Source organism: Triticum aestivum, chromosome 2A, assembly GCF_018294505.1.
Source record: "Triticum aestivum cultivar Chinese Spring chromosome 2A, IWGSC CS RefSeq v2.1, whole genome shotgun sequence".
In the NCBI taxonomy this organism is placed as follows: Eukaryota; Viridiplantae; Streptophyta; class Magnoliopsida; order Poales; family Poaceae; genus Triticum; species Triticum aestivum.
In genome coordinates, this window is record NC_057797.1 from 686,051,276 (window position 1) to 686,076,000 (window position 24,725).

The window sequence follows — 24,725 nt, forward strand, 5'->3', positions numbered from 1 at the left end:
GTATGGTTGATACCGTAGACGGTATGGAGGAACACTCCGGTGTGAATCCGATCTCGTCTATGGGCGATGGGGGAACCTCGGTCTCTCGTGAGGAGTTCATTGTGGCCTTGGAGACATTGAAAACCTCCATGACGACCGAAGTTGAAAGCATGTTTACTAAATTTCTTGAGGGGCTTAAACTATCCACCGCACCGTTGAAAGTGGGTGACCCCGCCAACAAGGTGACGGATGCTATCCCCGACAAGGGGGAAGCTAGTAGTGAAAAGGCTCCTTCTTCTAGTGGTAAGAATGGCACCGGCATCTTTGCCCATGTGGAACCACCACTTGTTTATGGTGGACCGGTTCCTTCCACTCATTTGAATCATGCCGGTCCGTCCCCTAAGATTGTGAAAAATGAGGACTTTGATTCTTGAGTTTACCGCTTTAAACGTCATTTAAATCATGTGAACACTAACCTTTGGAGAATCATTGAAGAAGGTTTTTATCCGCATGATCCAAGCAACTTCACTCCTCGAGAAGCCACGGATAATCAATTCAATGAGAATGCTCTCTTCATCATTCAAGATGCAATTCCACCCGAAGACCTACCTCATCTTCGTCCCTTCGCCTTGGCCAAAGATGCATGGCATTGTGTTGTCTCTCTCTACCGGGGAAGCGCAAGCATTCAATGCTCCAATTATGAAGTGGTACAGGATGAGGCCGATGAGTTTGCAATGAAAGAATATGAAGAACCTCGTGAGCTTTATCGGAGAGTAACCAAACTCGCGGTCTCACTATGAGATCATGGGAGCAAGGACACGGATGACAATTGTATCAAGCACAAATTCCTCAAGGCAATGATGCCCTATCACAAGGCCATGTCCTCCGTCATTCGTCAAAGACCGGACTTCCACACTTTGACCTCAAGCGAAGTGTTGGATGAGTTTGTGGCCATGAACATTTTGGACAAGACCGCTGACAATGCGATGCTCCGTTCTCAACAGGCAAAGAAGCCTAACCTTGCATTGAAGGCCAAGCTCACTATGGAAGAAGAAGAAGAGGAAGAAGAGGAGAGCAACCCCGAAGATACGAAGTATGCATATCATGAACACATGGCACTTGCTTCAAGGCAATTTTGGAGCAAGAAAAACTCGAGGCCAAACTTTAGCAAAAGCAAATCGAGTGGCACAAGGGGCAAGCAACATGTAAGGACTTGCTACAATTGCGGCAACGTGAGTCATTTCGTTGCGGAATGCCCGTATGAGAAGAGGGAAGACAATGGTGGCAAGCTCATCTGAAAGGACAAGGCCAAGTCGTTCCCCAACAAGAACAACTTCACCAAGAAGACTCCTCCCAAGGCTTTGGTTGTGCAAGAAGAGTACAATGAGGATGATGACGATGATGAAGATGGTGAGTCGGTTTCCATGGCCTCCGTTGCCATTGCAACAACGTCACGGGTGTCTCTCTTCGACTCACCCAACGAGAGCATCACCGCCAAGTGCCTCATGGCTAAAGCCACCAACAAGGTAACCTCCAACATCAAAACTACCATCATTAATCATCCTTCCCCGATGGATAGCATTAATTAACTTGAGGGAGCTAATGTGGAGGCTAACGAGTTTGAGGCCTTTATGGGCAAACTCAAGGGAAAATCCAAGAAGCACTTTGTTGCTCTCTTGGAACAACTTGGTGAAGCCAATGACATGATCGAGGCTCACGAAGACACCATCTCTAAGATGGAAGGGCATAGTCGTGACTATGCCGATGAAATTTCGGATCTTTCCAATGCTCTTGAGGAAGAGCACGGTCTTCGTTTGGCTCTTGAGGAGTCACACAACGTTGATCATGCTAAGTTAAAGAAAGATTATGATCATGTCCTCATTGTTTCTCGTGTGCTAAATTCCGAGAAGGCCAAACTCGGGGTTGATCTTGCTAGACTCAAAGAGGAGTTTGATATACTTGACAAGGCCCACAAGTCCTTGAAGGGTATTCACGCTAGTCTCAAGGAGTCTCATGATCAACTCCAAGTGAAGCTAACTAAGGAGAAAGTAACTTTTCCTCATATGGTTCTAATTGATAATGCAAATGCTACTAACCCGTGTTGTGAGCATATACATCTTGTTGAGGAAAATGCTAAGTTGAAGGAGCAACTTGATAGAGGTCTTGCGACTTGCATACAAGGCAAGAAGAACCTCAACGATCTCTTGATCAACCAAAAGGGAGGTGTGGCCAAGGAAGGGGTTGGGTACGTGCCCGACTCCAAGAACAAGAAGAAGAATGACAAGACCAAACGACCTCCTCCCCTCATGCAAACCTTTGTGAGGGAGGGAGAGAGTGCCCCCGAGGAGAAGAAGAAGAACAATGTCAAGAAGGGCAATGTCACCCCTCTCAACAAAGCCGGCGATTTTAACCCTTCTTATGTGTTATGTCATGCTAGTGATGGGCATGTTTATGCTAAATTTGTTGGTTATCTTCATGAATACATTGAATGGTCTATTTGGGTTCCAAAAACCCTTGTTACTAACATCAAAGGACCCATTACAAAATGGGTACCTAAAACCAAGCATTGATCTCTTGTAGGTGTTTGCTTCCGGTGGGGGATCATGGTTGCTCGATAGCAGAGCTACAAATCATATGACCGGAAGCAAGGACTTGGTGGTGGACGTGCACAACGTTCCATCTATGCCCACCAATGTCGAGTGGGGTGACGCCTCATCTTCTAAGGTATTGGGACTTGGCAAGGTGGTCATCTCTCATGATCTCACGATCGAGAAGGTCATGCTTGTTGAGTCCCTTTCATACAATTTACTTTCCGTTCGTCAACTTGCTATCATGGGCTTTGCCACTTTCTTTGATATCGATACCGTGGCCCTCTTGTGGAGCAAGACTCTTAAAGTAGCTTTTGTTGGGCATGTCGAGAACGGTCTCTATGTGATTAACTTTTCAGAGCGACCCACTAAGACTGCGACATGCCTAATGGCTAAAGCTGATGTGGGATGGCTTTGGCATCGCCGTTTAGCCCATGTCAATATGAGATCTTTGCAAAGTCTCCTCAAGGGGGACCATGTCCGTGGACTAACGAATGTTAGTTTTGCTAAAGATCGTGCTTGCAGTGCCTGTATCAAAGGAAAGCTACATGAGAAGGCTCACCCTCCCACGACTATCATTTATTCAAAGAGGCCTTTGGAGCTCCTTCACATGGATCTCTTTGGGCCTCCATCCTTCGATAGTCTTGGAGGTAGGAAGTATTGCTTGGTGATTGTGGATGACTACTCAAGGTACACGTGGGTGTATTTCTTTAAGAGGAAGAGCGAGACCCAACAAACCGTCATTGACTTTGCAAATGAAGCACAACGTCAACACAATGCAAAGATCTTGACAATAAGAAGTGACAACGGCACCGAGTTCAAGAACTACACCTTGGATCAGTTTCTTAGTGATGAGGGAATCAAGCATCAATATTCCGCACCCTACACTCCTCAACAAAACGGTGTTGCGGAGAGGAAGAACCGGACGTTGATGGATGCGACAAGGACCATGATGGCGGAGTTCAAGTCTCCGTACAACTTTTGGGCCGAAGCCATCAACACCGCGTGTCATGCATCCAATCGGCTCTACCTCCGCAAGGGCTTGAACAAGACTCCATATGAGATACTCACCGGTAACAAGCCCAACCTCAAGTACTTTCGGGTATTCGGGTGTAAGTGTTTCATTCTCAAGAAAGGTGTTCGGTTGTCTAAATTTGACGCTAGAGCTTATGAGGGCATATTTGTTGGCTATGCTACAAACTCTCATGCTTACCGTGTCCTCAATAAATTCACGGGACTTATTGAGGAGACGTGTAACGTGGAGTTTGATGAGAATAACGGCTCCCAAGTGGAGCAAAGTGGCACTTGTGATGTAGGTGATGAAATTCCTCCCCAAGCCATAAGAAGAATGGGTGTTGGCTTTATCCTACCCATTGAGGAACCCCTTGTGGCCGAAGGAGAAGGACAAAGCTCCACTCAAGTGGAGCCATAACCAACCCAAGGCCCACACGCTTCCGAAGAACAACATGAAGGCCCTCATCCTCAAGAACATGACCAAGGGCAAGATCACGCTCAAGACGGTGTTGACACATCAAGTGATGCCCAAGGTCAAGTTTTCTCATCCTCCGAGCAAGTTCAAGAACAAGAACAAGCCCAAGACGATGCTCAAGATGATCAAGTGACCACTCCTCGTCTCACCCCCGAGGAGGAATTAGAGCGTCGTGCTGCCAAGGTTGCTTCCAAGCTCTCCACCAAGGATCATCTCATGACGAATGTGCTTGGAAGCTTAAGAAAGGGGGTAAGCACTCGTAGACAATTAGCAAATTATTGTGAGCATCACGCATTTGTCTCTTGTGTGGAACCCCACAAGGTCTATGAGGCGCTAGAAGATCCGGATTGGCTCAATGCCATGCATGAAGAACTCAACAACTTCGAGCGCAACAAAGTGTGGAGATTGGTGCCAAGACCGACCGGGAATCACAATGTCATAGGAACCAAGTGGATATTTAAGAACAAGCAAGATGCCCATGGGATCATCATTCGCAACAAGGCTCGTTTGGTAGCACAAGGCTACTCCCAAGTCGAGGGTATCGACTACGGTGAAACCTTTGCTCCCGTTGCTCGTCTTGAATCCATTCGCATGTTGATTGCATATGCTTCTCATCACAACTTTAAGTTACAACAAATGGATGTGAAGAGTGCTTTTCTTAATGGTCCTATTAATGAATTGGTTTACGTCAAGCAACCCCCCGGGTTCGAGGATCCCTACTTTCCCGATCATGTGTATCAACTCGATAAGGCACTCTATGGCCTTAAACAAGCCCCACGTGCGTGGTATGACCACCTTACCGAGTTGTTACAAGACCGTGGTTTGAAGTTGGGCTAATCGACCCCACTCTTTTTACTAAGAAGGTCAAAGGGGAGTTGTTTGTGTGCCAATTATATGTTGATGATATTATCTTTGGTTCCCCTAACAAAGCTTTCAATGAGGAATTTGCCGCTCTCATGACCTCAAAGTTCGAGATGTCTTCCATGGGAGAGTTGAAGTTCTTTCTAGGGTTCGAAGTGAAGCAAAGAAGAGAAGGAACCTTCATCAATCAAGCCAAATATACTCAAGACATGCTCAAAAGATTCAAGCTAAGTGATGTCAAGCCGGCTTCCACTCCCATGCCTACCAAGTGCCAACTTGACATAGATCCCAATGGTAAAGCGGTGGATCAAAAGGTATATCGCTCCATGATAGGTTCCTTGCTTTACCTTTGTGCATCTAGACCGGATATCATGTTGAGTGTGGGAATTTGTGCATGTTTTCAAGCCGCACCTAAGGAAAGTCACTATGTGGCGGTCAAACGAATCTTTCGATATTTGGCTCATACCCCAAACTTTGGCCTATGGTACCCAAAAGGAGCAAACTTCAAGCTTGTAGGGTATTCGGATTCCGATTGGGCGGGAGACAAAGTGGATAGGAAGTCCACTTCCGGAGGGTGCCAATTTCTTGGTTGCTCTTTGGTAAGTTGGTCCTCCAAAAAGCAAAGTTGTGTGTCTCTCTCGTCCACCGAAGTGGAGTATGTGGCGGCCGGTAGTTGTTGTGCACAACTCTTATGGATGAGGCAAACTCTAAAGGATTACGGTGTCATTTGTGACAAAGTGCCTCTTTGGTGTGACAATGAAAGTGCCATCAAGATCTCTCTCAACCCGGTGCAACACTTCAAGACGAAGCATATTGAGATTCGGTATCACTTCATCCGGGATCACATTAGGCGAGGAGAGATCGAGCTCAACTACGTCAACACTCATGATAACCTTGCAGATATCTTCACGAAGCCCTTGGATGAAGCAAGATTTCGCGAGTTAAGGCATGAGCTAAATATCATCGATTCGAGCAATGTTGCTTGAACCCTTGCACACCTCACCATACTCAATGTGTTGTCCTATTTAGATGTAGGCATGGACATAGGGGGAGTGATGTTCTCTCAATGAACTCTCCCTCCCCCATTATGCATAAATCAATCAAGTCTTTCACATTAGCCATGTTTGATGGTACTTGTGCTTCAAAGACGAGTTTTGGTCATGGACCCAAGGATAATTCTTCGCGGTGCCATACCAATTGACTCAAACATAGGTGGCTACGGCCACCGCCCTCTCTTTTGGAGAGGTGGTGTCTCGTGGTTGTTCGTTTGTCGTGTGCCTTTCTGGTTTTGTGTGGTGCGTGGTCTTGTGGTGTCGTGTTGGCTCAGAGTGTTTTGTGCAAAGATCAAGTTTTTCGTGTGCTCGAAACGTGCATCTTCTTGAGCTCACGGTACTACCGCATCTGGCCGCGGTACTACCGCTTTGGGAGGCACGGTACTACCGCGCCACAGCACGGTACTACCGCTCAGGTGCGATACTTCGGAAGTACCGCGCCGGGCGGTACTACCGTGTCTGGGCACGGTACTACCGCGCCGTCGAGGGCGCGTGGGGGTTATGACTCGGGCAGGGGAGTTCCAACTCCCCATACCCATTCATTTATCTCTCTCCCCACGTCTCTCTCTCTCAAGAACGGCGCCGGAGGCCCTCGCCGGATCTCCGTCTCCGGCCACTCTCCTCGGATTCCGACCGGTGGGATCGTTCCCCACCACTTCCTCTTGCCATGGACCAAGGTTTTTCCCCAAATCCCTCTTTTTCTTGGCTGTTCTCTTGCTTCTAGGTTTTTGGGGAGAAACTTGTCGTTCTTGAGATTTTAGGCCAAATCTATGCAAGAGTAGGATGTAGGAGAGTCGTGATGCGTAGGAAACATACTTGATATGCTGTCTTGTGGTAGCTTTGTCCAACCGTAGTACCGCCGTGGTTTCGCGGGCTTTTTCAGATTTGAACCTGTTCAGATCTGACGCGGTGCGGTACTACCGTGCCTAATGTGCGGTATTACCGCTCTTGCGGTACTACCGCCCGTCAGGTGCGGTACTACCAGTACCGTGCGGTACTACCGCTCTGCAGACGCGGTACTACCGTGCCAGCCGCGGCGCTAAGGTCGTACTACCGCTCCTACACCCGGTACTACCGTGATCTTGCACGGTACTACCGCGTCTAAGAGCCGTACTACTATCTTAGCTCCGCAGCACTTGGCAGTACTACCGTAGGGATCAAATCTCTCTCTAGGCATTTATCATGTGTGCTTTCTGCTTGTTTCACTTACATTGTTGTGGTCTTTGCATTAATCTCTCTTGGCTGTTGTGGGTGTTTTTTGCGTTCTGTGTCTCAGGTGGTGGCTCTCGCCGTTCCAATCCCAGTCGTGACACTGGCTCCAAGCGTCTGCGCAACCCCCAAGATGAAGCCCCAGAGGGCTCCAATGCCCCCAAGCGCAATGTCAAGACCACTGCCAACAAGCAAAAGGAACCTGCTAAGGGCATGGACGAGATTTCTGTCACTGAGTATGTCGAACGCCGGAGGGTCAATCCCTATGTGACTCCTCGGGCTGTGCTCAGAGGCACTGAGATGTTCTGGAACAAGCAACAGGTTCTCATCTATCTGGATGTAATCAAGAGCAAGCAGAATACATTCGTGGAGGTCAAGTGGATAGACATGCATCACATGCGGAAGGACAAGTTTCGTGACTATTTTGGAGAGGCTCTGGACTTGGTGGAGCAGTTTGCTATTGAGCCGGTGATCTCTTTTCACCATGACTATGACCCTGAGCTCATCTGTCAGTTCTTTGCCTCAGTGTACTTTCATCCCGGGGAGGAGCGGAGGATGACCTGGATGACCAATGGCCGTCAGCTGTCTGCTACATGGAAAGAGTTCATGGATCTGCTGCACATTCCTGATGACGGGCTTCACACCCCCGTTGGTGTTCGCCCCCATGCCAACTCTGAGTCTGCCAACAAGAACCTGCTTCAGCCCTTCCTTGTTGAGAAGGTACTCCCCAATGGCAAGTCATCTTGGGTGTTAAACTCCTTTCTGGATATCATGCATCGCATCTTCCGCAACACTCTGTTCCCACGCATTGGCGACAAGGACAAGGTCCATGCATATCTAGTGGACATGTTGCTCCTGTGTGCAGAGGCACGTTCTTCTCAGACTCAGCCACTTGATGTCTCACACATCATGTGGTGTGAGCTTCGGTTTGCGGTGTTCACTCGCAAGGTACCTATCTATGGACCGTACCTGTTTCTGCTGCTCTCCACCACTTGGGAGAAGATGTACCCGGGTGATGAGTTCCTTGCTCCAGACTGGATTCGCCATGAGTCCATCAGCCTCCGCGTCAAGCCCAACTGGGCCAACACCACTACCCGTGCTGAGGCCTCTTCTGCTAGGAGGGCTGCTGGTGAGGAGGAGGCTGCTGCTGCTGAGAATGTTGCTGAGGACCGTGCTGCTAGGTCCACCACTTCTTCCTCTGAGCCGTCATGGGCCAAGAAGCTAAAGGACAAGATGAAGACTCTCTTCTGCCTACAGGCGAAGGCACAGTACAGGGCTCACGTGGCAGACAAGGAGAGTCGCCGCCGTGACAAGAAGGTTATGAGGCTCTTTGGAGAGGATGTGTCTGGCGGGTCTGAGGACGTCATCACACCTGAGGCTGCCTGGATGTCAAAGCAGGGATACAAGTGGACCAGTTCAGAGGACGACCTTGAGGAGACTATCCCCGCCGCTGAGTCTGACGAGGAGCACGAGGAGCAGTGGGGCGACTTCTCTGCCTGAGCCACCCCGTGTGTGTAGGTGTCCTCTCTGCCTTTTTGGCGTCTCGATGCCAAAGGGGGAGAGAGTGTAGGGATTTGCGTTGTGTCGTGCTTGTTGCGTTTATTTGCTTTGTCTTTTGGACCTCGTTTGTGCTTGGTTGCTCTTGTTTGGTTTGTGCTTTCAAGACCTTTCCTTCATATGGTGTAAGACATATGCACTTTATCTATCGTAGTTAACTTATGTGTGTGCTATCTTGTCTAGTGATAGATATGCCTTGTCTCTATAATATAGGGGGAGCTCTGTTCCTAGTATTCGTGTGCCATGCAGTCCATAGCACTCATCTAGGTGGCACACATCTAGGGGGAGCCCGTCTATATTATAGAGAGGAGGGGTTTGCATTTACTTAATAGTATTTTCTTTGTGCAAATCCCGTTTTGTCATCAATCCACCAAAAAGGGGGAGATTGTAAGGACATATTTATCCCTAAGTGTTTTGGTGATTGATGACAACGCATTTGCGGACTAATCGTGTGCCATGAGTATTCCAGACACTTCTTTGCTAGGCACAAGACGATTGGGTGCCCCTCGAAGACTGACGAAGACGGCGTCTTTTCTACGTTTCTTTTTGGTGGATTTGAGTCGTAGGAAAGCCGTACTATTAAGAGGGGGTCCGCGTTGGAAAGGTTTGGGTGGAATCATCACGTACACGTCTCCTTCTTATCCCCTCCTTCTTCCTTGAAGCTTCCTCCGTTTTCTTGCCTCCCTTGTCTGGCTGCCGTTGTTGGTTGCGGTAGTACTGCTCCCAGGTCAACGGTAGTACCGTGGGCATTCGCGGTAGTACCGCGCGGTAGCGCGGTAGTACCGCAGGTGCCCACGGTAGTACCGCATTCGCCGAGCGGTAGTACCGCACTATGCAGTCAGGCAGTAGTACCGCCCCTCGGCAGTACTACTGTGTCGGGTTTTTGCTACTTCCGCTTCTTTGCGGAAGTAGGCACGGAAGTTTCCCTTCTCCCCTGGTTGGGATTTTTGCCTCGCGGTAGTACCGCATGGGGGGGCGCGGTAGTACCGCGCGTGCGGAAGTACCGCCCCCAGCTCCTGTGCGTCTGTTTATCGGTTCTGTGCTGGGGTTGCGGCAGTATCGTGGGTCGGTACGGTAGTACCGCACAGCCGTGCGGTAGTACCGCTTGGTTGCAAGCAGTAGTACCGCGCGGCCTTGCGGTAGTACCGCTGGCCAGGCGCGGTAGTACCGCTGGCCGCGGGCTGGTTGGTGGGTAACGGTTGGATCTTTTCCACACACTATATAAGGGGTCCCCTTCTTCCCCGTTGACTCACCTCTTCCACCACTAAGCTCCATTATTGCTCCAAGCTCCATTTTCGCCCGATCTCACTCCCTAGCCAACCAAACTTGTTGATTTGCTCGGGAGTGGTTGAGAAGGCCCCGATCTACACTTCCACCAAGAGATATTTGATTCCCCCACTAATCCCTTGCGGATCTTGTTACTCTTGGGTGTTTGAGCATCCTAGACGGTTGAGGTCACCGCGAAGCCATAGTCCATTGTGGTGAAGCTTCGTGGTGTCGTTGGGAGCCTCCAATTGAGTTGTGGAGATTGCCCCAACCTCGTTTGTAAAGGTTCGGTCGCCGCCTCCAAGGGCACCAATAGTGGAATCACGGCATCTCGCATTGTGTGAGGGCGTGAGGAGATTACGGTGGCCCTAGTGGCTTCTTGGGGAGCATTGTGCCTCCACACCGCTCCAACGGAGACGTACTTCCTCTCAAAGGGAAGGAACTTCGGCAACACATCCTCGTCTCCACCGTCTCCACTCTTGGTTATCTCGTGCCTTTACTTGTGGAAGCTTATTTGTTTCATATATCTTGCTTGCTTGTGTTCCTATCCGTGTTGCATCATATAGGTTGCTCACTTAGTTGCATATCTAGATAACCTACTTTGATGCAAAGTTTAAATTGCTAAAGAAAAGCTAAAAATTGTTAGTTGCGTATTCACCCCCCCCCCCTCTAGTCAACCATATCGATCCTTTCAATGCCTGGCCAGCGTCCCACCCTGGACTGCCTAAAAATTACTAAATCAATGTGCAGAGCCTAGAAGCTAGGCGCTACATGTATAATGTGGCGCCTAGCTCTCAGGCGCTGCACACTGACTTAGTAATTTTCGGATCACACAGGTGCGACGCTGGCTAGGCGTGCAACGCCTGTCAGTCAGGCGCTACACAGTGTCATGTGGCGTCTTCGTATCGGGCGCCACTCAAAAAGGTCATTTGAGTGAATTTTTTTAAGGGCAGTTTATTTTGTGAAATGATTTCATTCACAGGTCAAAATTATCAAATTTGCCACAAAAGCAGGTGACACATTATAAGCAATCATACTTCCATTCTGACCAAATGCGCTATTTTATCACCCGATATTATATATCAACTGATGATCGATCCCATCCGAAGGAACAAGCTAATTAACTAAATGGTGAGTGAAAACAGATGACATTTATGAGCGATCACATGTCCCTCTCTGACCAAATCCTCTATTTTATCACTCTTATATTCGATTCGATGATCGATCACATCTGATGGAGCAAGTTAACTAGCTATAGTGTGTCAAAATAGATGACACTTAAATACCTAGTTAGCAATCACACGTTTTTACATTATTTTTACACACAAAATGCCTTGTAGAGCAACAACTTTTACACACACACACACACACACACACACACACACACACACACACACACACACACACACACACACACACACACAGAGAGATAAATTATCTGGGGTATATATATATACCAGCAACGATCTAGTTGGTGGTATTACAGTACGTACGTACGTACACAAACTCTAAATAACAGGCACCACAACTGTCCTTCATCCGAACACGTAGCTGTTCTCGAGAACTTTGAAAACAGTCGGCTCCTCCTCCATCACCTTCACCAGCTCCGGCGCTGCATGCACGTACACCACCCATTCCCCGTCGTCGCGCGCACTCGGCATCGGCATCACGTATGCCGCGCCGGCGGGCCACGGGAAGTGGTACGAAGCGAACGCCGGCAGGCCCGTCCCAAAGTTGATCTCCCGGACCGGAAAACCCATGCCCGACGACACGATGCACGCCGTCGCCTTGGTGCCGCCGGTGCCGCCCAGGTACGCCCTGGCCGCGGCCGGTTTGGGCCGCAGCGCCTCCACCCAGTCGATCAAGCCCCGGAAGTGCTCGTCCGTCGCGGCCTCACGCACCCACCGGTGCACGTCGTCCGCCACGTCGGCGAGCGCCATGCGACGACGAAGGTCGTCGATGCTGTTGACACCGTAAGTTATGGTCAGCACGTTACCGAAGTAGGCCTTCATGGCGCCGTCCGGTGACATGCGGGCGCGCCCGTCCACGACCATGCCCATGCAGCACAGACGCTGATGTGCTGAGCCCGACATAGAGCAGAGTTGCCACAGGTGAGCCGTGAATGCCTCAAGCTTCGTGCGTCCTGGCCCGGCCGTGACCTGCAGCGCCGCGACGTCGGCAGCGGCTATACGGTAGATGCGGTTGACAGCGGTGGCGGCAACGGTGGCCGGAGGGGGTGGCGACGCTGAGCTAAGAGGGGAGAAAAGGCGGTCGATCAGGGCGTTGGTGGCATACGTACGCGGCGATGGGTCGCGCGGGGACACTAGGGAGCGGCGGAAGGTCGGTGCCGGTGGTACGGAGCCACCACGGGACGTGGCCGCCCATGCGACGAGGAACATGTTGAAGGAGTAGGCGTCGCAGACCCGGTGGTCGAAAGTGCAGCCGACGACGGCGCCGCCGCACTTAAACTTTGTGACCTGCAGGTGCGTGCATATGTAGCACGCAACGGAATTAGTAAAAGTTATGGGGATATATAACGTGTCTAGATAACAAAAGACCGTAAAACGGCGGTAATGATCCATACGTTTAGCATTTTCGACAAAAGAACATCATATATATTATGGCTGGAAAAAGAATCTTTAGAGCATCTTATTATCTTGTCTATAATTTCTCATATGAGATCATCTTTTTTTTGGATTTATATTGGATTTTCATATGAGAGCATCTTATTATCTTGTCCATATACTAGTAGTGTACTCCTATAATACAGAAGGCTGCCACGGTGGTGCCTTGGGCCTAACGCGTGAATGACCTGCTCCACGTGGGGCTTATCTTCAGCTGTTTTTCACGTGGACCTGTGCATTACTTTTTTCTGGAGCTAATGATTCTACAATGATGATCATAGTACTACCTGAACAGATATGACGCCGGCCTTCTTGGAGGGAACAAGCTTGTCGACGCCCTCGTCCACAATGCCCAGCCGAAGCTCCCGCAGCTCGGTGTCGCCGGCGCTAGCCTCGGTGAAGTCGACGCCGCGGCAGTTGCACAGCAGCTCCGGCTCGCCGTCACCGTTGGCCACAACCTCTCCCGCGAGCGGGTAGTACGCCACCAGCACCTTGGCGAGCGCCTCCTTGAGGGCGGCCGCGGTGGGCGCCGGGTGGAGGTAGCAGAAGAAGACGCCGACGTCGATGGGCGGCAGGAGGAGGTCCAGGTTAGACAGCGGCAGACGGTGCTGCTGCAGCGGCAGCGCCGGCTCCACCGTCGTCGCAGACATGATGGTCACCTCGCCGCCGTGCGCTTCGGTGGTTTCCTTCACCATGGTGTGCGCCGTACGTGTGCGTTCGTGTTGTAGGTATCACGAGAGATGAGTGCATGTCTGAAGTCGAGACGAGATGTGGTGCTGCTATTTAAAGGGAAGGGGTTAGGTAAACTACGTCAGAGCACGTGTACTGCACGCGTAATGCGATGTTAATGAGTTAATCACCATTCATAGTTCCTGTTCGGGAAAATCAATCCTTTCTATGAGTTAACTACTCCATGTAATCTACACTGGCCTACCATTTTCAGCAATGTGAGTTTGGTGGCATTTGTCTGGTTTAGTGGTTCGGGTGGCGTTACCCTTTTGTTTTAGATGAGAAATGACTGCTTAAGTTCACTGTCTAGCTACTAAAAACTACCAAGATGAAGATAACATACTGATGAGCTTTTGTTTGCATATATAAAAGAAAGTAACACATATACTTGCTAAGATATTATTTCTTTGAGGATGGTTGGTTTGGGACATACGAGGATAATGTTAGTATATATTGGCCCATTGCTATAGGATTTCTTATCCTAGCTTATCTTTACGATACCCTAAAGCCGTGTACTCTATATGAACTGCCAGTGTGGCTCCACACAACACAATGATATGTGGAAACACTAGCTAGGGAGCATACATGTGGACAATGGTCTATTTTGATTTACGGTGTCTAAGAGCATCTCTAGCAGATCTCATAAAACCGGTTAACTTCTAGAAAAATTCGGTTTCAGGTTGAGGAGTTAAAACGGACCGAGCCGATCCATTATGCGCTTTAACTCCTCAAAAGATTTACTCCTCGCGTCAGCAGCCACTTATACGCACTCGATCGTAGCTCGTTCTCAAGATAATATTTTGCTTCCCCCATGCCCTTCACTCTGCCCAGCTCGGCTGCAGATCAGGAGTTGCAGCCGACATTTCTAAGCACGCAGCCGCCCCGAGCACACACCGATGAGCCCCGCCCTTCTGGCACCGCCGAAGAAGAAGTACCATGGCGTGCGGCAATGATCATGGGGGACGTGGGTTTCTGAGATAATAGATTCGGACAGGGGCCGTCGGTACTGGATCGGCTCCTTCCAGTCGGCAAAGTAGGCGGCGACCGGTGAGAGCCTACGACCTGCAGGCGGTCCTCCTCCACGGTAGCCGGGCGAAGATAAACTTCCCCCTCGGAGCAATAGTTCCATAGTTCGTCGCCATCGACCCCCGAGTAGTCTTCCGCCGCGATGTGCGGGAGAATCGAGAGGCCTTGGGGCGGATCGACGAGGCGTACATGGCCGAGCTCCCTCGGAATCATCCAGAGCTCGTCGTTGAGGAGCTTAGGGTCCTCGAGCTGTACAAGAAGGGTGCCGAGGAGGCCAGGCCGTCTAGTGGGAAGGTCACCGACCTTTGCTCCAGCGACTCCAGTTCCGGGTCCGGCGATGGCATGGATTGGGAGACGCTTGCGAAGGAATAAGACCATATTTTTTTAGTTTTTGTCTCACTCAAATGACTAGTTCAAATTTGTGTTATGCAATGTAGTTTAAATCAAATTTTGCTACCTATGTTTAAATTTGTGTGGAAAAAACTTTAGACAGTTAAATTTAGGAGTTCGGTTAGGAACCACTTTTTTTTCTCCCGCAAAAAATGGAACCACTTTTTTTAACTCCTCAAATTTGAAGAGTTTAAGTTTGAGGAGGCATATTAAGGGGCTAAATTATAAAGTTTCCGCTATAGATGTTCTAAGATATCTGCCCTGGCACTGATGTGCTCTTCACACATCAAAGACACACGCCTGCACATGGGGTAAAAAAAAAACCGTGTCGATGTGGTATTTAACCTGTGTGTAGTTTTTCGAGATGGTCTTACACGCATGAGCGATTATTTGGTCAAACGACCAAGTATTTGCACCAAACTGACTTTGCTAACCAGTGATCACTACGTACGGGGACAATACCAAGAGAGGGAGTTGCTCTGGTGGATAAGAATATTCAGCGACGATGTCAAAGCCTAGTTTAGGAATCAAGCTACGCTACTTGAGGGATCCGGTCGAACACCGTTCGGGTGCCCCTGCGATTAGTTTAGTGTGCGTTTACCTTTTCAGCGAAAAGGTGAGAACGTAAAAAGTCAAATTAGTTCCCACGGGACATGATTGTTAATTGGTGTATGCAGGAAGGGAAGGCGGCGTGGTAAAAGCGACGGCGATTTTCAAGGTGATTCACGAAAGGGAGACGAGAGAGTGAGCAAAGCATGACAGAAACCAAAACGGTCGTGGTCTGCCGAAGAAACCCTAGATCCACTACGGTCCCAATGTACGGGCTGCTGCAGCCCACCGACGGTTTCTCCCTCGCCGATGTAAAGCTCGATCGGCAGGGTCCCTTGCCTAGGTTCTTTCCCTCTCGCAGCAACCGGGAGAGAGAGACCAGAGTCCCTCGGTCGATCGGGTGTTCTCCACTCGATGGGAGAAAGACTTGATCGAGCAGGTTAGTTGGCCTAGCACTATCTACAACACACCCGAAGTCCGTATCATGGCGCTGTTTACCACGCAGATCGGCCGCCTCCACTCCATCTCAGTTCGGGCCTTGGATGCGGATGGCCGAGCCGAAGCGGCCGGCCAACCACTCGATATCGGACACTTGATTCGCCACTTGTCACATTGGCAAGCAGCAAGACGTACGGGACGTAGCAATCGATCATGCACTCGGCAATGGCGACTCCGGCTTGTTGGTGCATACTATATTCCTTCTTGGCCGGCCATCATTGCTGTATACCACCTGAGTAACGCACAGCTCGTCTCGTCGGACGGAACAGAACACCGATCGACGACGTGTGGAACGTATCGTGCATTGACGGGAACTCGACGGGGCGGACCCTCAGAGAACTAAAGCGCTGCCTGCTTGTTTGCTACGTACTCCGTGCCTAGATTCTCAGATATGGCATAGTAAAATTCGCGCCTGCCTCGCGCGCGCGCATGCACAAAACAGAATGGTGATCGAGATCGATCGATTGATCGAGTTGGTGGCACAGCGAGCGAGAGCTAGGGTTTGCCTCTCCGGGCGTAGGAAACTGGGATCAAGTACGGGTGGTTCCGGAGACCCTTTTGCTTCACCTGGACACTAACAATTGGTAAGAAAAGAGATCTCCTCCACCCGCATGCATATGCATCAGCGTCATCCATCGACAGGGACAGGCAACTAGACCTTGAGTAGACAGCTCCCGTCTCCGTCTTCCCAGCTTCCATTCGCCCCAGCTAGCGAGACAAATCGATGGGATATATGTGCGCTCGATCGATCGGATCGTGGAGGCGCACACGCTCAACCGTTCCATTGACCGGAAGCACACACGGCGGCGTCAATGCAGTCATTACAGTTAGCATTGCTGATGAGCTTGTGACTGATTTGTGACCGATTTGACTGTGTCTGTCACCTCGTGGCCCTTTAGATGGACTGGGAAAGTTTTACCGGATCGTTGCCGTGTTTGAACCTTTCAAGACCTGCGATGTGATGTCGCGCGAATTACACTGTCCAGATAGATTGGGCTCCTGATTTGATTGCGAGGAAGACCTTATTTACTGCCTCTTGGTGCACTGTCTCTGTTTGGTGTGCATGCATTGACCCTGTGGCACCTCTTTCTTCAGAGTAGTAACATGTGAGATGTGACGCTAGCTTGGTCACTAGCTATGCTAACACAAATTAAGCGCACAGAGAAAAAAAAATTCTCTTTAGTCCGCTCGTGGCAAACCATGTACAGAACCCAGCTACATAGCTCCCACAGCAACGTGACGGTACCTACTGGACATCCATCGAAATGTAGGAGTTCTGTCCCCGTCACTCTACTAGCTAGCGGAGTGGCTAGGCAGACATTCTACCTAGCGGTCATCGGGTACAACCTGAGTGGGGATCATCCACTACCATGTCAGGTCATGCACGCAAGGCTTGCGCAGCACATCGATCCGCGCTGCAAGACGCACACGCTGTTATTTAGGTGCACCAACACTACCCCATGCGCATCCAACGGCTTCAGCTAGCCAGGAAACAGCTGAATGCAACCGGGTTTCGTCATCAGCTGGCCAGGATGACAACATGTGCACGTATATATATACCCAATGCCTGCAATTTGCAGCGCACCCAAAATCTGTTTTTCCAGAGCTTTTGGTGAGACTTGAGAGAGTTTTCCCAACGACTTCATTAGGTGTCCCTCTACGTATAAGTCGAATGCTCTTACATTTATGTCGACCATGCTAGTTATCTGATTTAATCTTCATACCCCTACTTTAGTGTTACCACGCAATAACCATATACATCCGAGATAACCGGATGTTCAACAAGTTTTCCGAATTCAACAATACTAAATTAGAGCCGGCATACGTTGTACCACACATGTTGTCCTTGAGCTCCATCCAACAACGTGAATGGCCTGCCCTCGGGTATTCACGTATAGAGCAACATTAAATGAATGAACCAGCTTATAGAGCAACACGAAGCAAAACTTACGATCTCCATGGTTGGCGAGCCCGATGGCCACATTGTCTTCACTCATGCAACCGCACCGCAAAACTTCATAACGGAATTGCAGATAGCGTGCCATCAATGCAATATCAACTTCACATTGCGTTGCTGGATGACGTGCATGTCGTAGGATGCGGGGGTTTTTTTTTTGCGCATGAAACGAAGCATGCACGCGCTACCAAAAGATCGACTACCTTGAGTTTCTGCCTACAAAGTCCGCATATACGGCCAACTACGCGTCGCACAACAACTCATCCTCGATCACCAAGTACCCCGTCATCATGCTTTACTCTATAAAGTAATAAGAAGTTCAACAAAAAAAGCTCAATGACATTTGACCGAACACTTGTCGGGTGTACTTGGTTATGGAGGGTACCCGGGTGGATAGCGGAGGAGGGCAGGTGTGTTGGTGGGGGCTGCGGACGTCCTACGATGCAAGGTGGTGGCCGAAAAGGTACTTCAGCGGTGTCGAACAAGGAGGGAGCGGATGCAAAGCAAGGGGAAGAAGGGGCAAAGTGGAAGAAAAGTGGACCGATAGGGGGATTTGACTAGGTCTAGGGTGTGGGAGTCCTACGTGGTGGCAGTCTTGACTTCTGCAAAGCCCCCTGCTTCTTATTTGCGGAAAAATGGACATCTGGCCCATTTGCTTATCGATGGGTATCATATTGGATGACAAAATGAATCCGGACAGCTCAGTCCGGACAGATACAGACGGTTTAAGACTTAGAAGAGTATCTCTAGCAGACACCAGACACCATAAATTAATTCCCAAAAACCACTTGTTGGGAGCCTCTAAAAATATTTCGGGGGTGATAAAAAAAGATTTCGGGGAATGGGAGGCTCAGAGGCTGTCAACTAGCAGATCCTCTGAATAACTCCGGGGAATGGAATAGTTGCAACCGTTGCCATTTGTGGCCACAAGCGAGGCCAATTCCAAAGCGGCCCATCTAGAAGCCTAGTCCGTGATAAACCATCAGCGATACTGTCGTCGCCGGCCTGGCCAAATCCCTGCGCCTCTCACGCGCGTCGCCGCCGCCCGCCGCCATCGCCGCCAGTTCCCGTTCTACTTCATCCCCTGCCGTCTCCACACCGTCCGTGACCTCGGACATTGGTTCTTGTGGTACGAGCCTCTGGTCATCCATTGATTGTTTGATCCCAAATTAACCTTGCAAATTATGGTCTGACGATACTCACCATCTAGATCCTCCTGTCTGATCTCTAGTGTGGTTTATGTGATGGGTGGAGCAATCTCGCAGGTTATTGGCCAATGGTAGGCTGGCGGGCGGCGGGCGCTCGCGCCGTTCTTCGCCGACTCGGCGCGGCAGCCACGGAGAAGCAGGGTGGCCGTGCGTTGGCGGTCAGCTATAGCAGCAGCTGCCGCAGCAGTAGCGCGAGTGCTCCATTTGGATTGGGTGTGTGCCTGTTTGTCCATAGTCTCCATTTCGCTACTGTTGGCTGTATCTGTATGCCCGCGTATCATGATCTTAAATTCTGAATGCTCATCTGAAGTACAGACGAGCAGCCGTGTAATTGCTTGTGTTTTTTTTTTTGAATGGAGAATTAATATAACAACATAGTCTCAGTTATTATTTGCGCCTTATTTTAGTTAAATTCAGAACACACACACATGTGCCCGTGTGTCACTATGATCCTTGTATCTTTGGTTGTATCCATTTTTGACGAGCTCCGATTCAGTATGATACATTGTGCCGTACTAATATAGTCTTCGCTCCTCAGGAGAGTTCGTAACTTCCGTTTTTTTTCAGTAAGGAGCGCAGTGAGTGTGTTCAACTCTTGATGATGATGACTTTCTAATGGGTGTGATCGATAACCATGTAGGCCAGTGCGCAAGTTTGTTGAGAGCACACACTTCTACCTCCCGGGGAATTCCAACGAACTTCTATCAGCTGCTCCACAATGCTGTAATGACCTTTTCGTGCTATGTTTCAGTTTCTTATCCAACCATGTTTTTGCAATGCTACTGGTTCATTTTTTGATAATAACTAAGTGTGCGTTTGCAACTGACTGACATCGAGCGGGCTCTTAAAAGCAGTTTCATAAGTCAGTATGCTGAACATCATATTGACACCATTCTCATCACATTTATGCCTTCATGCATCATAGTGACATGCCTCTTTGTGTTTACATTGTCAATTGGTGTTTCATTGTAGGGAATATCGACCACTAGGAACCTTCTTGCTGCAGATAATTCTATGGTTCCCATTTCTTCTCCGTTGACAACTCCACTAGGGGATGCAGAAGAGACCAACAAAAAGGGTGCAGTAGTTAAGCGGCTGAAAGTCCAAGCTATCAAGAAGGATATCAAGCAGGTAAGCCGTAAGCAAGAGCTCAGTAGTAGTTGTATTTCTCCAAGGCTCCAGATATCCTAAAATGTTTGATCAAGGACATGTCTTCAGTTCTGTGACAGCCATTTATAGTATGCATTTTCCTGAAAACTTCCCTTCACTGTGTTGTTTTGTCAAAATGCATGTAGTTGGTGAAAGCGTTCACATGCTTGGTACGTCGCAAACAACAAATCAGTATGCAGAATGTCATGCATTCAGCTGCTTGAGGATCATCATCTGCAATTGTTACATTTGTGTTCCTGAGATTTGCAATGGTTACGTGTCAAACATACTGTTAGTGACAAGGAAAGTGGAAACCTTTCAATGTATACATGTCTGTTTTTAATTAAAACTAACTTGTTTCTTAACATCAATTTGAAAATGTGTTTGTAGCTACTCCCTCCGTCCGGAAATACTTGTCGTAGAAATTGATACAAATTGATGTATCTAGAACTAAAATACATCTAGACACATCCATTTCCCGGACAAGTATTTCCGGACGGAGGGAGTATTATTCATTGGTTAGTTTATGTATTGGTTGAAAACCATTTGCTTATCTCACACCACTGAAGTAATGAGCGTGTAGAGAGATCAAGGCAGCCTAACAGACTTCCGGAACTGTTGTACTGCTAATAATCTTTTACTAGTACCATCATGAGATATTCAGTCTCTAATTAGTCTGAATCTTCCTGGCTGTTTTAGAGCCCCAAGAAGGTGAATCTGGTAGCCAAGCTGGTTCGAGGAATGCGTGTTGAAGATGCCCTTTTGCAGCTGCAAGTGACAGTTAAAAGGGCGGCAAAAACTCTGTACCAGGTTTGCTAATTCGGTCAATCTTACCTACTCAAGTACTCCCTCTGTTTCAAATTACTCGTCGTAGAAATGGATGTATCTACAACTAAAATACATCTAGATACATCCATTTCTGTGACGAGTAATTCGGAACAGAGGGAGTAACTCTGCAGCTTCCGGTGATAGGCCAAGAGTCTCTGTCTATATTTTACATGAGAACTTCTTCCTACCAATCTGTCTAGGTGATCCATTCCGCTCGTGCCAACGCAGCTCACAACCACGGATTTGGATTCTGATAAACTTATTGTGGGCAAGTTTGCAACCAAGCACACACATTTACACCTGAATTCTGCAATAAATTCAACCTCATAGCGTTCATCTCCCTTGTTCCTCAACATTGCAGAGGAGGCTTTTGTGGGGAAAGGACTTTACCTTAAGAGGTTGTCTTACCATGCCAAAGGGAGGTGCGGCGTCAGGGAGAGACCTAGGTGCAGACTGACGGTGGTGGTTAGAGAAGCAACGGCCGAGGAAGAAGCGAAGATCGCTAAACTGAGAGTTAGCAACTACAAAAAGCTAACCCGGAAGGAGAAGCAGCTCATGCCGCACCGGCTCATTGAGGTCAGTCCCAGGTGGGCTCGGAAAAGGAAGGAGGAGGAGGCAGACGCCACAGTGTAGGATGAGTTCCTGTTTGCGGGATCTGTCTTTCTTCACTGGCGTGCACCGCGAGAGTTTTGAAGAACAACCGAGGATATTTCATCTGTTGAGATTTAATTACTGAAGAACGACCGTGGCTCCCACGAGAAAGAATTCATGCTCTCATTTGTCTGACCAGTTTTTGTTCTTTGTCCTGTTTGTGTCGTCTGTATGAAATCTTTCAAGTCATTTAGCCCTGTGACCGTGTTGTGGCACCGCTGGCGAATTGTAGGTAACAATGAATAAATTTACGTCTGATGTGTTGTTCGTTTAATAGATGCCGACCATCTGCATTTTATCATCTTCGAAGTTGATACTACCTATCTTTTTACTTGTTTGATATTGGCACTTGCATGTGGTGATATTTACTGGTTTATTAGAGCAGACCAAACTGCAGCTTTCAGATTCTGATCAATTTGGTTCATTCATTTTCTCCAGACACAACAACACTGATAGTCTGATACATCCATCATGCACATACACATCACCCTTGACACACGCTGTTAGCCCCAGTTACATCTACAGAACGGCACATTACAAGTGATAGTACTATAGCCACGTACTGTGCTGTACATAATGACCAGCGGAACTCGCAAAGCAGGCATCTGGATCGCACACGGGGAAGACATCCATACCGCCGGCCGCCGGCGCATCCCGTCACCCGAATATGTCGCTGCTCACCGGGGCTCTGAACACCGTCGGCTCCTCCTCCATCACCTTCACCACCTCCGGCGCCGCGTGGACGTACACCACCCAGTCCCCGCCCCCGCGCGCGCTCGGCATCGGCATCACGTACCCGGCGCCGCCGGGCCACGGGAAGTGGTACGACGCGAACGCCGGACGGCCCCACCCGAAGTCCACCTCGCCGAACGGGAGCCTCAGTCCCGACGACACCACGCACGAGGCCGTCTCCCCCTCGCCGCCGTCGTCGTCGCCGCCGCCTATGTAAGCCCTCGCCACCGTGGGCTCGGGTCGCTGCGCCTCCACCCAGTCGACCAGCCCCTGGAAATGCTCGCCCGTCGCCGCCTCCGCCACCCATCGGTGCACGTCCTCCGCCACGTCCGCGAGCGCCATGTCGCGCAGGTCGGCGGCGCCGAACGCGCCGTAGGGGATGGTCAGCACGTTGCCGAAGTAGGGCCTCATGGCGCCGTCGGGGCACAAGCGGCCGCGCCCGTCGACAACGACGCCCATGCAGCACGAGTCCTGCCGCGGCGTCGCCGCCCTGGAGTAGAGCTGCCACAGGTGGGCCGTGAACGCCTCCAGCTTCGTGCGCCCGGGTCCCGCCGAGGCCTGCAGCGCGGCGACATCGGCGGCGGCCACGTGGTAGATGCGGTTGAAAGCTGTGGGTGGTGCCGCTGTGGCTGGCGGCGGTGGCACGAGGCTGACGGGGAGGAAGAGGCGGTCGGCGAGGGTGCCGGCGGTGCACGACGGAGGCGGGCTGCTCGGCGCGAGGAATGAACGGTTGAAGGACGGGGGCAGCGGGATGGACGTGCCCCGGGCCGCGGCGGCCCACGCGACGAGGAACATGTTGAAGGAGTAGGCGTCGCAGACACGGTGGTCGAACGTGCAGCCGACGACGGCGCCGCCGCACTTAAACTTGGTCACCTGCATGCATGAGTAGCGCCTTGTTGACTTGTTGTGAACTTTACAAAATTTCTACTATTAACTCTACTACTCTTAAATCTTAACCACTACCAATGCCTATGCCCATAACCACAATATTTTTGAGAATCACAAGGATTCGAGTAACAACTTAAGTTGGCTTGTTGGAAGCACATTTTTCGATTTGTCATAAAAAATTACATCTCTTATTACATATTTATTCGGAAATTCGGTAGTACTAGCAGTCAAAGCTGCATATTAACAAGCAGTAAATATAAGTAACTAATCAATTATGAAGGAAAATATGAATAGGTACCTAATTGAGCTGTACATTTTGTTCAAGTGTGTGTATGTTCATGTTAGTGTACGCTCGGATCTAACCATGACGCAAGACCACTAAAAATATGCAGTGTCACAGTGACAAGACAGAATTGTTTCAAAAAAAACAGTGACAAGACAGAAATTAATAATCGCTGTCATGCGGGTTTAGGTAGTAACACAAGATGCAGTTGGAGGTGGTGAGTTCGACAGGATGGAAGCAGTTGACCAGCACATGGATTTAATTGAACACTAAAGTACTCTGGGTAATAGCTCCACGTGGCGAGGTGATGCTGACGCCAGTACGTACGAACGCTAGACGTACGTACACCAACAAGGCAACAAACACGATGCATGAAGCATGTACGTATGGCAGTGATCCGAACCTGCACGCTCATGACCCCGGACTTCTTCTTGGGCACCAGCCCCTCGACGCTCTCGTCCGGCAGGCCGAGCCGCAGCTCCCGCAGCTCGACGCCGTCCGCGGCCGCCTCGGCGAAGTCGACGCCGCGGCCGCTGCACAGCAGCTCCGGCTCCCCCGCGGCGTTGGCCACGACCTCGCCGGCGAGCGGGTAGTACGCCACCAGCACCTTGGCCAGCGCCGCCTTCAGGGTCGGCGCGGGGTGGCTACCTGTACCAGCTGCGGCGTAGTCGTCGCCGGCGGCGTAGCAGAAGAAGACGCTGACGTCGATGGGGGGCAGGATGAGGTCGAGGTTGGAGAGCGGCAGGCGGTGCTCCTGCAGCGGCAGCGCCGGCACCACGGTGGACGTGAACGTCACGGCCACCTCGTCGCCGCCGTGGCATTTGGCGGTGGCCTCACTCTCATCGTAGTGCACCATGATGCGAGCGCGTACGTGGTTACTTGTGTGAGCTGCCGAGGAGGGAGCTGTGTGCTTCCTGTGTGTGATCGATGGGGTGAACCGGCGGGCGGTTATTTATAGGAGGCTAAGGTGCATAAAGAATTATGGAGTGCCAATTAAAGAGACGCTCCATTACTGCAGCTCCCTGCATGACACACATGTCAGACCTAATGTTTAGTTTAAGAAAAACCACGTCGTGTTCAACGGGAGAAATCAGACATTTTGAGCAAAATCGGCTCGTATTCTAACGAGAAATATATAATACGATTAGCAAAGTTGACCCTTATTTATTAGTGGGAATTTTTCTCACAATACAGTGCAGATACATTCATCGA

The 24,725-nt window shown here is 49.9% G+C and overlaps 2 protein-coding genes and 1 pseudogene across 2 annotated transcripts; 1 reads left to right on the forward strand and 2 right to left on the reverse strand.

The window, feature by feature from the left end:
* Nucleotides 1–11,254: 11,254 nt before the first annotated feature.
* LOC123185935 (coniferyl alcohol acyltransferase) lies at nt 11,255–13,378 on the reverse strand. The gene is made up of 2 exons (XM_044597741.1): nt 12,913–13,378; nt 11,255–12,478 (listed from the first exon to the last, which is right to left on the reverse strand). Exons 1-2 carry the CDS (start codon nt 13,318–13,320, stop codon nt 11,537–11,539), a joined length of 1,350 nt encoding a protein of 449 aa, XP_044453676.1. The 5' UTR covers nt 13,321–13,378; the 3' UTR covers nt 11,255–11,536.
* A 5,323-nt stretch (nt 13,379–18,701) lies between these two features.
* Nucleotides 18,702–21,848, forward strand: LOC123185936 (39S ribosomal protein L22, mitochondrial-like; annotated as a pseudogene).
* A 160-nt stretch (nt 21,849–22,008) lies between these two features.
* Nucleotides 22,009–24,403, reverse strand: LOC123185937 (coniferyl alcohol acyltransferase). The gene is made up of 2 exons (XM_044597742.1): nt 23,917–24,403; nt 22,009–23,215 (listed from the first exon to the last, which is right to left on the reverse strand). The coding sequence occupies exons 1-2, from the start codon at nt 24,367–24,369 to the stop codon at nt 22,268–22,270; spliced, it is 1,401 nt and encodes a 466-aa protein (XP_044453677.1). The 5' UTR covers nt 24,370–24,403; the 3' UTR covers nt 22,009–22,267.
* Between the last annotated feature and the right edge of the window lie 322 nt (nt 24,404–24,725).

Excerpts from the sequence above, each read along its gene's own strand:
- LOC123185935 (XM_044597741.1), bottom strand. The coding sequence starts at position 13,320 with ATGGTGAAGGAAACCACCGAAGCGCACGGCGGCGAGGTGACCATCATG. Across the intron at positions 12,479-12,912 it reads CCGGCGTCATATCTGTTCAG|GTCACAAAGTTTAAGTGCGG; the intron begins GTAGTACTATGA and ends ACGCACCTGCAG.
- LOC123185937 (XM_044597742.1), bottom strand. The coding sequence starts at position 24,369 with ATGGTGCACTACGATGAGAGTGAGGCCACCGCCAAATGCCACGGCGGC. Across the intron at positions 23,216-23,916 it reads CCGGGGTCATGAGCGTGCAG|GTGACCAAGTTTAAGTGCGG; the intron begins GTTCGGATCACT and ends TCATGCATGCAG.